Source organism: Panthera tigris, chromosome D4 (assembly GCF_018350195.1).
Source record: "Panthera tigris isolate Pti1 chromosome D4, P.tigris_Pti1_mat1.1, whole genome shotgun sequence".
NCBI classification, from domain to species: Eukaryota; Metazoa; Chordata; class Mammalia; order Carnivora; family Felidae; genus Panthera; species Panthera tigris.
The window spans coordinates 44,622,996-44,637,148 of NC_056672.1; the positions used below are offsets into that span (position 1 = coordinate 44,622,996).

At 39.9% G+C, this 14,153-nt stretch overlaps 1 protein-coding gene across 2 annotated transcripts in view; it reads right to left on the reverse strand.

Moving 5' to 3' along the window:
- The window catches only part of MLLT3 (MLLT3 super elongation complex subunit), a 285,903-nt gene that overhangs the window by 117,731 nt on the left and 154,019 nt on the right, over positions 1-14,153 (reverse strand). For both annotated transcript variants that reach the window (XM_042965146.1, XM_042965147.1), the window contains exons 3-4: positions 11,817-11,899; positions 1,585-1,728 (exon numbers count right to left, since the gene is read on the reverse strand). In XM_042965146.1, coding sequence (XP_042821080.1) covers positions 1,585-1,728; positions 11,817-11,899 — 227 coding nt within the window. The remainder of the gene's footprint in view (positions 1-1,584; positions 1,729-11,816; positions 11,900-14,153) is intronic.

Here is a 14,153-nt window from a genome sequence, read left to right on the forward strand (position 1 = left end):
GTATTTCAGCTGAAAGGACAGGAGCTTGCAAAACTGGGCTCCCAAAACATGAACCTCGGGAGTTCCATGTAACCCCAAATGTTCACACAAGTGCATACATGGGTGATTCTCTTATGAGAGGGTCCATAACTTCTCAAAGTGGTTGTTGATAAGCCCACAAAAAGGGGTTGCAATAAAGGGAAAAAACTGTGTTCTTCCCTGCATAGCCCTCAGGTAGCTTTTATGGTAGAAATGAGGCATTTTGCGCAGTTACGGTACACACATTTGCACATAATGATAAGTTCATGGATGCAAAACTATCAAACACCTTCCAGAAAAACTAAAGTGAAGTGAAGAAAATTCTAAAAAAGGAACATGTTTCAACACTTCATGGGGTCTGAACTGCCCACATAAGAGGACACAGGAAGTTCATCTGAAGTAAAATGAGGACGGTGATTCCAATGGCACCCACAGTAGAGTAGATTTCCACTGGTAAACAGAGCTTGTCTGTATAGCTGACAGCTGCAAATATTCCATATGTTTGTGCTACAAGAAACTCCACTTAAAAATCTTTCCCCATCCTGGGGTGCCTGAGTGGCTCAGTTGGTTAAGTGTCTGACTTTGGCTCAGGTCATGATCTCAAGGTTCGTGAGTTCAAGCCTGTGTCGGGCTCTGTGCTGACAGCTCAGAGCCTAGAGCCTGCTTCAGATTCTGTGTCTCCCTCTTTCTCTGCCCTTCCCCTGCTCACACTGTCTCTGTCTCTGTCTCTGTCTCTCTCTGTCTCTCTCTCAAAAATAAACAAACATTAAAAAAAAATTAAAGGGGCGCCTGGGTGGCTCAGTCAGTTAAGCATCCAACTTCGGCTCAGGTCATGATCTCACAGTTTGTGAGTTCGAGCCCCACATCAGTCTCTGTGCTGACAGTTCAGAGCCTGAAGCCTGCTTCGGATTCTGTGTCTCCCTCTCTCTCTGCCCTTCCCCTGCTGGCTGTCTCTCTCTCTAAAATAAAAACATTTAAAAAAATTTTTTTTAATTAAAAAAAAAAATCTTTCCCCATCCTAACCAAATCACACTGACAAAATATTTATCACACCTTGGCTATCATTATCTTAAAAAAAAAAGAAAAAAAAAAAAGAAATCCACCTTTTACCTCCATATAACGCAAACAAAGTAAAAGGTGTATTTAAACGACGTAAACATGTAATGTGAATGAGTATACCTTTTCTATTAATTTTTATCAAGAAAATCTGGATAATAACCTATTTAATTTTAAACATGACTTCCAACTTTACCTAAAAGCTTCTATAAACTGATATAACAAAGTTCACACATTGTGCTTTTAATTGAGCAGGGTTTATTGTTTTTGGCTTTTTGTTAAAATAGATTTCAACTGCGTGGACTATAAAGCTATTCTAACCAACAGTGCAATTTCAGATTCATACCTAGTTAAAAGATTATTGTTTGCGTACCTCTTTATCCCAAACCATGAGTCCATAGCTAGGTCATTAAGGTACTTCCTCTCTTTTACCACTCTCACATTATTATACTTAACACACTAGCATCTATTTTTTGATGCAAAGGTTTTTCACAAGACAGTGCCACTTACCCCGCCTGCCTTCAGCAACTTTCTTCTAAACTCCTCTGTGGGGTTGTTGAAAGTTAGCTTTTCACAGCGGAGGTGATTCACTGGTGGATGGCCTTCAAGATGCAGGAATAAGTCATAATCAAAGCGGACTTTCTTAGGTTCTTCCTAGAGATTAAAAAAAATTAAGAAAAGAGTTATTCATATACAAATTTTTTTAAGTTTATTTCTGAAAGACAAAGACAGAGACAGCAAGAGACAAAAGGAGGGAGGGAGGGAGGGAGAGGGAGAGAGAAAGGAAGAGGGGAAGGGAGTAAGGGAGAGAGGGAGGGAGGGAGGGAGGGAGGGAGGGAGGGAGAGGGAGAGGGAGGGAGGGAGGGAGGGAGAGAGAGAGAGAGAGAGAGAGAGAGAGAGAGAGAGAATCTTAAGCAGGTTCCGTGTTATCAGAGCAGAGCCCATCGTGGGGCCTGAACTCATGACCCATGAGATCATGACCTGAGCAGAAATCAAGAGTCTGATGCTTAACCAACTGAGCCACTCAGGCGTCCCATATCTACAGATTTTAAAAGTAAAGTTTTATTCTTCACAGATACCCAACAGCTATAGTGTCAAAGTGCTGGCGAAAGAAAATTATCAAAGAATTATCTACAGAGCAAAATGGAAATACCTGATGAATCACTTTCTGGCTTTCTAAGAGAATAAACTCACCACTTTTCTTGCAATATCTCAAGTGGTATAACACCACCAACACAGCCACCTACCTAGAAACCTAAGATAACCCTGAAGCCACTTCTTCCCCTTCCCACTCTACCCACCTCCACCATCACCAACAACTGAATTGCCATTTTCTCTCCTAAATATTTCTTGAACAAGCCCTCTAACCCATACTCTTACTCATTGCCCAAACTACAATATGCTCCTTTCTCTTGTAGGTCTTCCTCCTTCCGGATGGATTCCTCTTCAATTCCTCCTTCATTGAGGCCTCAAAATTACCCTTAGGAGCCAAAAACCTAGCGATTTTTACAGCTTGATGAAAATTTCAAAAGCTTCCTTCCAGTCGCCATTAGATTAAAATCAAAAGCTCACTTGAAGGCCTCATAGGGGCTTTCAGAACCCGGTTCTTGGCTCCTTATCCCACCACTGTCAAGGAACACATGGCTATTGGTTGTTCCAGTATTTACTACGCTCTAGGCTAATCCTGGGTTTCACCCTTGCTTTACATGACTACCTTCATTCCTCCACCCTCGTGTCACCTAAGTAACTTCTCGTCCTTCTCCTTTCAGGTATCACTTTGGGGAAACCTTCCTAGAAACTCCACTCCCAACTTCCCACTGCCTCTCCTCTGTTCTGTATCTCTCTCTCACCCTTGCACATCTTAAGTCGATCATCCTATTATCTCCCTTTTTCCTGTGAAATCATAAGATTCTTGAAAGGGGGAACAATAGTTGAATCGTCACTGCACACCGCCCGACAACTCATTTAGCACCTGTGCACAGCAGAAATGCCATAAACAGCCCTGAAATGAACTAGGAACACAAAATAAGCATCATCTCCAAAAGAACAGAATCATTAGAATTTCACGATACCCGAGTTCTGCTCTCAAGGCATTACTTTAGTTAGCTAAACATTTAAACCTCTCTCCACACCGATTCTCAAACATCCCAGGTGAAATGAAGACTGAGGATAGTAACAATAACTAACATCAACATTAACAGTTATCTCATTCAATTCTTATAGCTCTCCTCAAGGTCAGTTCTGAGTCCTGCTTTGCAAATGAGGAAATTAAGGCACTTAGAATTTGTTGTATTACTTTACATAAAAACTCCTTTTGTGTCACAAATACAAACCATCTTTGTGACATGTTGTAATTGTTTTCATTAGTCATTAGCCTTGCCATTTTATTTTTAATGGCTGTGAGAAGTAATTCGCAAACCATAAAACCCACCCTTTTTGCAAGTATACAACTTAGTGTGGTGTTTAGAGTATTCACAGAATTATGAAACCATCACCATCGTCTAATTTCAGAACATTTTCATCATTCCAGAAAGAAAACTCAAACACATTAGTAGTCATTTCCAATTCCCCCAGATCCTGCATTCCCTTATACCACTAATAATCTATTTCTGTTTCTCTAGAATTGCCTATTCTGTGGAGCTGGCATTTCATACAAACACAAAAAATACCCACACACAGCATGTCATCTTTTATGACAGTCTTCTTTAATGTGACATGATGTTTTTAGGGTTCATACATGTTGTAATGCGTCAGTTATGTAGTTCCTCTTTATGGCTGAATAATATTCCAATGAATGGGTATACCAGTTTTTTTCATCCACTCATTGGTGGATTGATATGTGTATTTTTTATGTTTTTTAGCTACCATAAACAACGTTGGTATTAACATTTGTGTACAAGTTTTTATCTAGACGTATGTTTTCATTTCTCTTGAATATACACCTACGGGGAGAATTTCTGGGTCATATGGTACCTCCATGTTTAACACTTTTACAAACTGCCTTGCTTTATATATATTTATATATTTATATATATATATATATATATATATATATATAGTATATGACATATTAAAATTTTACATAGTCAAATAAAGCAATGTTTTTCTTTAAAAAAAAAAAACTTCTGGAACATCTGGGTGGCTCAGTGGGTTAAGCCTCTAAATCAGCTCAGATCATGATCTCGCAGTTTGTGAGTTCAAGCCCCATGTTGGACTCTGTGCTGACAGCTCAGCCTGGAGCCTGCTTTGGATTCTGTGTCTCCCTCGCTCTCTGCCCTTCCCCCACTTATGCTCGGTCTCTCTCTCAAAAATAAGCAAGCATTAAAAAATTTAAAAAGAAAGGACTTTTTATATATGTAATGTGATGAAACAAAGTGATGTGAAACTGGTTCTTTTAACTCGAAAGTCTTAGTTCCTGAAACTGTCAAAATGTAGGCATTACCTGCTACAAATTTATGGTTTCTACCTCCTCATCCAAACTTCTCCAAATCAGTCTCCACTCATTCACTCACTATCTCTACACTTCTTTTGTTTTAATGTTTATTGATTTAGTTGAGACAGACAGACCGACAGATAGAGGAAGGGCAGAGAGAGGGAGAGAGAATCCCAAATAGGATCCACACTCAGCAGGAAGCCTGATGCGGGGCTCGATCTCCCAACCGTGAGATCGTGACCTGAGCTGAAATCAAGAGTCAGATGCTTAACTGACTGAGCCTTCCAGGCGCCCCTGCCTCTTCTCTTCTACCTCCAAGCGGCATGAAACCTGCTCCTTTCCTCTTTCATCAGAATACCCCTCCCTCCTGGTTTTCTTCACGCTTACTGGCATTCCTTCTCAGTCTTCTTCACCGGCCTCCCTGCTTTCTTCACTGACCCTTAAACATCCTTTAACTTTGGGCAAAGTCCCCAAGGAGCCGACGCCCATTCACAGGGTGTCACTTCTACCTCTATGACAATGACTCCCCTATCTGTACCTCCAGCCCAGTTCCCACTTGACTGCCATTTACGGGGGCTCCACACCACATCTGCCCACATCTCCACCAAGCTGACCCACAGCAACTTCAAAGTCACGGTTTGTCTTAAACTGGAGTTCTATTCATCTGTCCTTTCTCCCACACTCTATATTTTGGCAAACAGAAATCCTCATCTCTTGCCAAAGTTAAAATACAGAAAAACCATCCCCAGCTCTTCCTTCTCCCTTGCTCAGCACACTCAAATAGTCCCCAAGTTCTACTCCATATTCTCCCTTAGGAACTCTCAAATCCAACCCTTTTGTCCAGTTCCCATACCCTCGCCTTAGTTAGACCTTCGTCATTCCTCACCGGGTCACCTCCTTGTTTTTCAACTCACCCCATTTTACCTCCTACAGTGGCAAGACAGTGATCTTCCCAAAACAAAAATTAGATTACATCTTTTCATTGATATAAATGCCTTTAATGACTCATCATCTCCCACAGGATAAAATCCCTCTTCCTTGGAATAACCATCTCAGTCCTCTAATACCTTTCCTGCATTTCCTTTGTTCTCTTATGACACCCGGTGTTTCCATAATTTCGGAGCACTTGTGGTTCCCAGTACTCTACATTACCTCATTCGTTTTGCCTTTCACATCTAGTGCTCCCCACACTTATACAGTTTTCTCTCCCAGCACCTCTCCCTTCCCTTGCTTATTAATGCACTCATTATTCAAAACCCAGATAAAGCATGAAATCCACTGGAAAGCCTTCCTAATACTTCCAATCCAATCTGTATTAGATATCCCTCTTATAGCATTCCTTTATTAATGTAATTATCACATTGAATTATGGTCATTTTTCTACTTACCTGCCTTTCCTCTCCATTGTAAAACAGTCAACACAACCTTAGAATTTAATTAAAAACATAAGAAGGGCTGTTTTCTGCCTTATAATTGGGACTGTAAATTTGTAAAGCCTTCTGGGAAGACAATTTGGCAACAGCTATCAACATGCTAACCCAGTAATTCTACTTCTAAGAATCTCTTCCCACAGAAATATCCAAATATGTGCACAAAGATACATATATTATAAAATGTTCATAGTAGCACTGTATGTAATGGCAAAAAAAAAAAAATTGAAATGATCTTTCAGTGAGTATATCATATCATTGAATACCATTCAGATGTTTAAAAATACAGATTTAGGGGCACCTGGGTGGCTCAGTCGGTTAAGCGTCCGACTTCGGCTCAAATCATGGTCTCACGGCTCGTGGGTTCAAGCCCCGCATGGGGACTCTGTGCTGACAGCTCGGAGCCTGGAGCCTGCTTCCGATTCTGTGTCTCCCTCTGTCTCTCTGCCCCTCCCCCACTCATGCTCTGTCTCTCTTCTTCAAAAATAAATAAATATTTAAAAAACATTTTTAAGACAGATTAAGAAAGGCATAGTGCCAAGTAGATTAAAGGTAAGTCATAGAAAATATTAAAGTATGATATATTATGCCCCTGCCTATCTCTACTTGACAAAGATTTTATCTGTGCATCTTTATGGGGGCGGGGGGGGGGTGGGGATCAGGAAAGACAACACCAAATAGTTAACAATGATTAAAAGGACTCAAAGAGTATACTTCTACATACTTTTCAGTATCACTTCATAGTCCACAACACTTTTATACCAGGAAGAAAGAAAGAAAGAAAGAAAGAAAGAAAGAAAGAAAGAAAGAAAGAAAGAAAGACCACTTTTCAATAAAACTAAGGGTAATGACCACAGAAAGTGACTACCTTTCTATGAATCCTGAGTGCAATTTTCTTTTAAAGATTTTTCTTTTTTCTCTTGAGGAAGGAGAAAGTACTCACAAACTTGTGCTCTAGCCAACGGATCTCTTTCTTAGAGGGCAGACTTCATTATTATGTCCATCTATGCTCCTCAGGAAAGAGTCTTCTCAAATTTCAAACAAGAAAGCATGCATTTATTCTACACATAAAGCTACTACACTTCCTCTAAGAGGTGGAAATCTGGTTTTGGCAAGATCAGACTGTCCCTCTTGTTCTGCCTCGGTCCTTGACATTTCCTCAGGTACCTTCTCTGAGGACGGAATGAAAGAGAGAAGCAGGGAGTCCTTTCATCCTAAAATGCTAGAGTCAATTATGTTTTATCAGTGTGCCTATTGGTTTCAAGTTTCTGCAACACTCGTAATTCTCATAGAGAAGCTTGTTTTGTTGAACACAAATACAAACTAAGACAGAATACACATACATGAACCCAAAAGAAGTAGTGACAGACACTTCACCCCCACCCCCTTTTGGGGTAATGACTCTGACTTTGCAACTAAATGTAGAGCAGAAATGAAAAGAGGCTTATTGGAAGCAGGGAAAGCAAACGATGAAGACAGAATGGAGGACAGGATGATCTCATCCTCAATCTGCAGCAGTAGGACTCTCCCAAGATCACTTGGAGCTTGCTTTCACCTCCTCTGAAAGCTGAACAATACTTTTCATAAACCATTATTGTAATGAGTGTTCATTCTTAAGACAAAGTCGAATAAACTCCAGGGCTGAATAAAATGATAAAAACTCAGAAGACACAGAATGTCTATTCTGGGGCAAGAGCCTGGACTTACTACATTTTTACCCACAGATCATTTCAGAGGGAAGAGGAACGAGAAATATATCCAGCTCGGAGAATACAGCAAACCTTTGGTTTGTAAAAAACTGCAAGATCAATGAAAAGAGAGGACAAAGCAATAATTTCTTTTTTTAATTAAAAACTTAATAGCATACAGAAAAGAACATTAAATACTACACCCAGGAACCTTCCGCTGAGATTAAACAGATGTTAACACTTTTACTGTGTCTACCTTTTTCTTCAAAGAAATAAAATTTTATAAATATAAGCTGCTCTATCCCTCTTCCCCAATAACCAATGCTATTTAGTTCCTGTGGTATCATTTCAATTCACACTCTTATACTATGTATGTGTATTTCTAGAACATCATTTATTCTCAGCTTCAGTGGCTTATAAAAATATACATGAATGATATCATAACCACATACATAGAATTCTGTGACTTTTAAGTTGTCATCATTTTTGTTTTTGCTTATCCATGTTGCTAAATCAACTGCTATATAGCATTCCACGTGTTTTTTTTAATGCTTATTTATTTTTGAGAGACAGAGAGAGAACGAGTTGGGGAGGGGCAGAGAGAAAGAGAGGGAGACAGAGGATCTGAAACGGTCTCTGAGCTGTCAGCATAGAGCCCAGTGCGGGGCTCAAACTCACGAACTGCAAGATCATGACCTGAGCCGAAGTCAGATGCTTAAACCGCCTGAGCCACTCAGGTGCCCCTAGGAGTTCATGTATTATTAACCCACCATTTATTGATCTACATCTCTACACAGGACCAATTAGGTGTATCCCACTCTTTCAAATTACAAACACTGAAATCTACATGTCTCATTGTGCACCTATAAAAATAGCAATCATTATTAAATACAAAATCTTAACGAAAATCTCAAACTAGAAAATAGAAATCAGCCAGCGTGGATGCTAAACAAAAAATCTACTTCAGTAGTGTTCGGCCCAAGTGTCTATTTCCTAATGGCTCCGTAGGAATTACTGCTTTCCATCTCCATGTGCCTCTTTCTTCCGTCACTTTTTAATCAACTAAAATTCTTCACAAAACAAGTAAACAAGAGGTCTTTCCGCCATAATAAGAACGACTACCCAAAGTGCCGAGAAGACTGAACTTGTGTGTGTGTGTGTGTGTGTGTGTGTGTGTGATATGTGCTCACACACATACAATACATGCTGCCTCTTCATCTTTCTTTTGCCCTCTTAAAATCTGGTGTGTAGGCAGATTCCAGTTATTTCTGCAAATAAAGAAATTGGACAGTTCAGAAAATATATTTTTTCTTGAACTGACAGCCTGTAAAAATGACCAGAAAAGGTTAAAAAAAAGAGAGAGAGAGAGAGAGAGAAGATGAAGATACTTCACTGCAGCACTGTTTCCAAATTGAAGTCAGTGCAATGTTAAATTGACTTAAGGTGATGAGAATAGAATGCTATACCCAGTATGATCCTCCCAAGAGACGACAAGAGCCTATCCCCTAGCTTCTTCGGAACAATGTCTTTTCTGGCTTAAAAGCCTAGACTCTTCCTGTGGACAGCCCAATGCCTAGATGAAATAAAACACTGGATGTGAACAGTGTGACAAGAGGGAAGAAAAGCACTGCATGATCTTTATTAATTAAATTTCTAGAGTATTAAAAATGGGGATGGGTGAAGAGACAGCCTCTGGATTCCTTCCCATAAACACAACCACCTTAGGGGCACCTGGGTGGCTCAGTTAGTTAGCAGCCAACTCTTAATTTCAGCTCAGGTGGTGATCTCATGGTTTGTGAGTTCAAGCCCCGCATTGGGCTCTACACTGGCAGTGTGGAGCCTGACTGGGATTCTCCCTCTCCCTCTCCCTCTCTCCCTCTCCCTCTCTCCCTCTCTCCCTCTCTCTCTCCCCCTCTCTCTCGCTGCCCCTCTGCCACACGTGCTGTCCCTCAAAATAAATAAACTCAAAAAAAGAAAAGGAAAAAAAACCCACAACCACTTAAATGGAAAATGAATACGTTTAAAAATGGGGGACACCTGGGTATCTCAGTAGGTTAAGCATCAGACTCTTGATTTTGGCTCAGGACATGATCTCACAGTCGTGAGATCAAGCCCTGCATTGATCTCCACGCTGGGCATGGAGCCTGCTTAAGATTTTCATTCTCTCTCTCTCTCTCTCTCTCTCTCTCTCTCTCTCCCCCTCCCTCCCTATCTCTATCCCTCTCCCTCTGTCCCCCTGCCCCTCCTCAACGCTCAGTCATACTTTCTGTCTCTAAAAAGTTAATACATTTTTAAAATTTAAAAATTTAAAATGAGCAAAAGATTTAAATGGTCATTTCTCCAAAGAAAAACAAATGGACAATAAGCATATGAAAAGATGCTCACAAATTGTAACTCATCAGGCAAGTGCACATCAAAACTGCTTCACATGCACCATAATAACTATAATTTTTAAAATGGAAAATGATAGGGGCACCTGGGTGGCTCAGTTAAGCCTCCGACTTCGGCTCAGGTCATGATCTTGTGGTTTGTGGGTTCAAGCCTTGCATCGCGCTCTGTGCTGACAGCTCAGAGCCTGGAGCCTGCTTCGGATTCTGTGTCTCCCCCTCTCTCTGGCCCTCCCCTGATCACACTCTGTGTCTCTCTGTCTCTCGATAATAAATAAACGTTTAAAAAAAATTAAAATGGAAAATGACAAGTGTTTTCCAGGATGCGGAGAAACGAGCCTTCCCACCGTTGCTGGTGGGAATGTAGAATAGTATGGTCATTTTGGAAAACAGTTGGAAGTTCTTCATAAAGTTAAACCAAGAGTTACCATATGACCCACCCACTCCATCTAGATATATACCAGGAGATTTGAAAACATATGTCCACACAAAAATCTGTATATGAATATTCACAGCAGCATTATTCACAGTAGCCGAAGGTGGAAGTAAGTCAAACGTCCATCAAATTACAAATTAATAAACAAAAATGTGGTATATTTATACAATGGGATATTATTCAGTTATTAAAAAAATAATTATTGGTAAATCCTATAGCTTGGATAAACCCTGAAGATACACTAAGTGAAAGAAGCCAGGCACAAAAGGTCATATATTGTACTATTCCAGAATAGGAAATTGTATAGAAAAAGGAAGTAGATTAATCATGGCCAGGGGATGGGGGTGAGGGGGATGAGGAGTGAGTGCCAGTGAGTACAGAATTTCTTTATGGGGTGATGAAAATACTAAGAAAGTCATAGAATTTGATAGTGGTGATGATTGCACAATCCACTAAAACCAATGAGCGTATACTTTTTAAAAATTAATTTTATGGTATATAAATTATATCTCAATTTTTTAAATAAAACAAAAGAAAGCTAAAAGCTTTTTAAAGGAAATCCAACTAGAAATGAGGGGAAAAAACAATCAATACATCAATGTAAAGCCACATCACATAAGTGGACATAAATGCATCTCAACAAATTCTGATTTTGATTAAAAAAAAAAAAAAAAACCATGTGAATATTTCAGTGGGGTTACTGAGAAAGGTAATCATTAGCATTAGCATTTACTAGGTGCTTACGTATATACCGAAGCATTATTCTAAATGTTCTGTGCAGACATATTGTATCTAATCCTTATGAGATAGATACTCTTATCCTATCCCCATTTTATAATTAAAGAAAGTGAAGCCTACAGAGGTTGAGCAACTTATCCAATTTTATATAGTCTGTATTGTGCTACATATATACTTTTAAATCCAGTAGAATCCATAATACATCAAGTTGATATAGTTGTATACGTATGTCGTGTGTGTGGCAGCTAAGGATACATGAGAGATTTTTGTTTGCAAGTGTCTAAAATTCTAGAAATACGCAAATGAGAAACAGCATTTCACTGAAAAAACATAATGTCTTTTCTGCTTTACAAACATACATTAATCTTTTTTCAAATGGTAATCATTCTTCTCTTAAAAAGAAAGTTTAATGAATTTCATATAATCTGGCTTCAGAGAACTGAAATTATCTTTTTTAGCCACTTCCTCTATAATTAAGGGTAACAATAGCCAAAATTCCTAGAAGACAAATTTAACTTTTATTTTAAAATCATCTAGTGATAGGCGTATTTATGAATCAAAATTATTTTAAACATTGTTTGGCTAATGGCGGATCTTCTACTGAAAGATTAATGGGTAAAGATTACATACCTTGTTTTTAAAATAAACCTCAATTGGCAAAATGAAACCAGCATACCCAGATTCTTCTACTTTGTAAGGTGGATCTTTGCACACTGCAACATTAAAAAGAAAAAATAGGTGAGAGGAGAATAAAGACAAAAAGACATTCTTCTTTCTTCTGAAAAAATAAATAAATAAATAAAAGAAAGAAAAAGAAAGAAAACCCCACTCTCCTGTCTAGATCATGCCCAATTTTCACAGCCCTTTCCCAAGTCCCCATCTCCCTTTCTGATCTCTATTTCTTTTTCAGAATCTATAATAATTTTCCTAGGTAAAGCAAATATGGTAAGCTATTTGTTCAAATCTTGATGGGGGGGCATTTTACCACAGTCAACCGTGATCATTAATGACTTGAGTTCAGGTGTTCTCACCCTGCCCTGAAGCTTTAGGGAGATTGGGGAGAGCTCCTACGATCTAAAGCTTGAAAGTCCCCTGACAAATGTACTGTCTGTGTCAGATCTCTCCTGTAAATCACTCCACCCTCAAACCCCTCACTTCTTGGAGACATCCCGATTTCTATGCCAACAAGTGGCAGGATACCCTCCCTCCTCAGAAAATTCCAAGTCCAGAATCTCCCAATGTTATTCGTGTCCATCATGTCACCCTCTTTGATTTCCCCCAAAAATGAATTAGGCAAGACTATTTTAGGCAAGCTCTTGGGAAATGAGAGACACCCTAAAGAAGGTAACTAGGATTCATACCACTAGAATGTCAATTAAGTAAATCAAAATCAGTCACAAGCCATCTGAAAGTATTCTAGTTGAGGCTGTATTTGATAGTGTCACAAAGAAGTCATCACAGACATGCTGAACATCAAGGCGACGCAGTCCTCTGTGTGGTAACTCAAGTCCCCCGCAGCAGGGCCCCAGCCTACCTTTCCAGCCTTCCTCTTTTGTCACTCATCCGTCCTCCTGTGCTTCCTTCAATTCCCCGCAAATATGCCCAGCATTTCCCAAGTGTGCCCTGTCCTCCTTTCATCCCTTCCCTCACACCTTGATACCACTATTAGGATCCTCTCTTAGTTCAAATCCAAATGTCATCACAAATTCTGTGACCTTTCCAGACCACAAAGTATTATCCTCTCTTCTCCTTTTACCCTCCCAAAGCATGAATTGCTGGAATCACAGGTTGGACACCCCACAGAGTTGTACTACAGTGTATTCTGGAACATCGTGTGTAATTTCCCTCCAGTCCTCAAAGACGGAAACATTTACCCCAGGAACATAGAGTGCCAAGTGTCAAGGGTATAGGCACACCTGGGTGCCAATCTGGGATCCAACTCAGACTGACCAGGCTGCCTCTAGAAAGTTACTCCACTTCTCTGAACCTTGGGTTTTCTTCCAAACACTGGGAGGATTAAACAGGATGATGTACATAAAAGACACGGCACAGATCCTGGCACGCGTAAGTTCTCAAAAAGTTACTCAAGTGAGGCAGGTGATCTACTCCATGAGCTAGTCAACTGGCATGGAAACTTTTCAGATGAAAACAGAAAGAAAGCAGCAAGGAGAGACCCCTAGATTCAGATTAGAAGACGCAACTCCATGGCACCCGGACTAAGAATTCTCTAGACAGTTTCCATTTCCTTTCCCTTTAAAAGAGAGAAGACCATCTACCTATCCGTAAGCATGGGTAGGAACACACGTGTAAGGCGTTTTTCTTCTAGGCGATGATGATAATGTACATAAAGGTTGGTTAGACCCTCCCCAAGTACAAATATGGTTATGAAGACGTCCACTGAAGATAGGACTGGAACACTTGGAAGTCTCCTTCAGCCCACCTCAGGAACATTTCCCCAAACTGACATCAGAAGTAAATCAGGAGTGAGGACTCTCACCTGACCTTACAAGTTTCTCTGATTTAAAAAAAAAAAAAAAAAATGCAAATGCAAAACAACTCAGAGTAGCTTCAGTCCTGCATCTACTAACCACCTGCCAACCTGTCATGAATATTCAAATATCCTGAACCCTCGGGAGAGGGTATGCCACCAAAAGCACTGAGCACACCCCCGACCCCAAGGAGAAGACTCGTATTACACCCATGACATTTCCAGACGGCAAAACAGTCTTTTCAGAAAAGCACTTTCAGTGTCCAGGTTGCTTGGGATTAATCATGCCAATGTCATTTGAAGGAAGTTTATTCTGTGGGCTGCCGCACATGTCAGAGAAGTTATAGCTGCTCCTCTATACACCCTTTTGTATAATTCATTTTCTCTATTCTGCATGCAAATTGCTTCTATTATAGGAAACAGCTGTTAGTGAGCCCATCTTCCAGTTGAAAGTTTTAGATTTTTTCCCACCCTCTAAA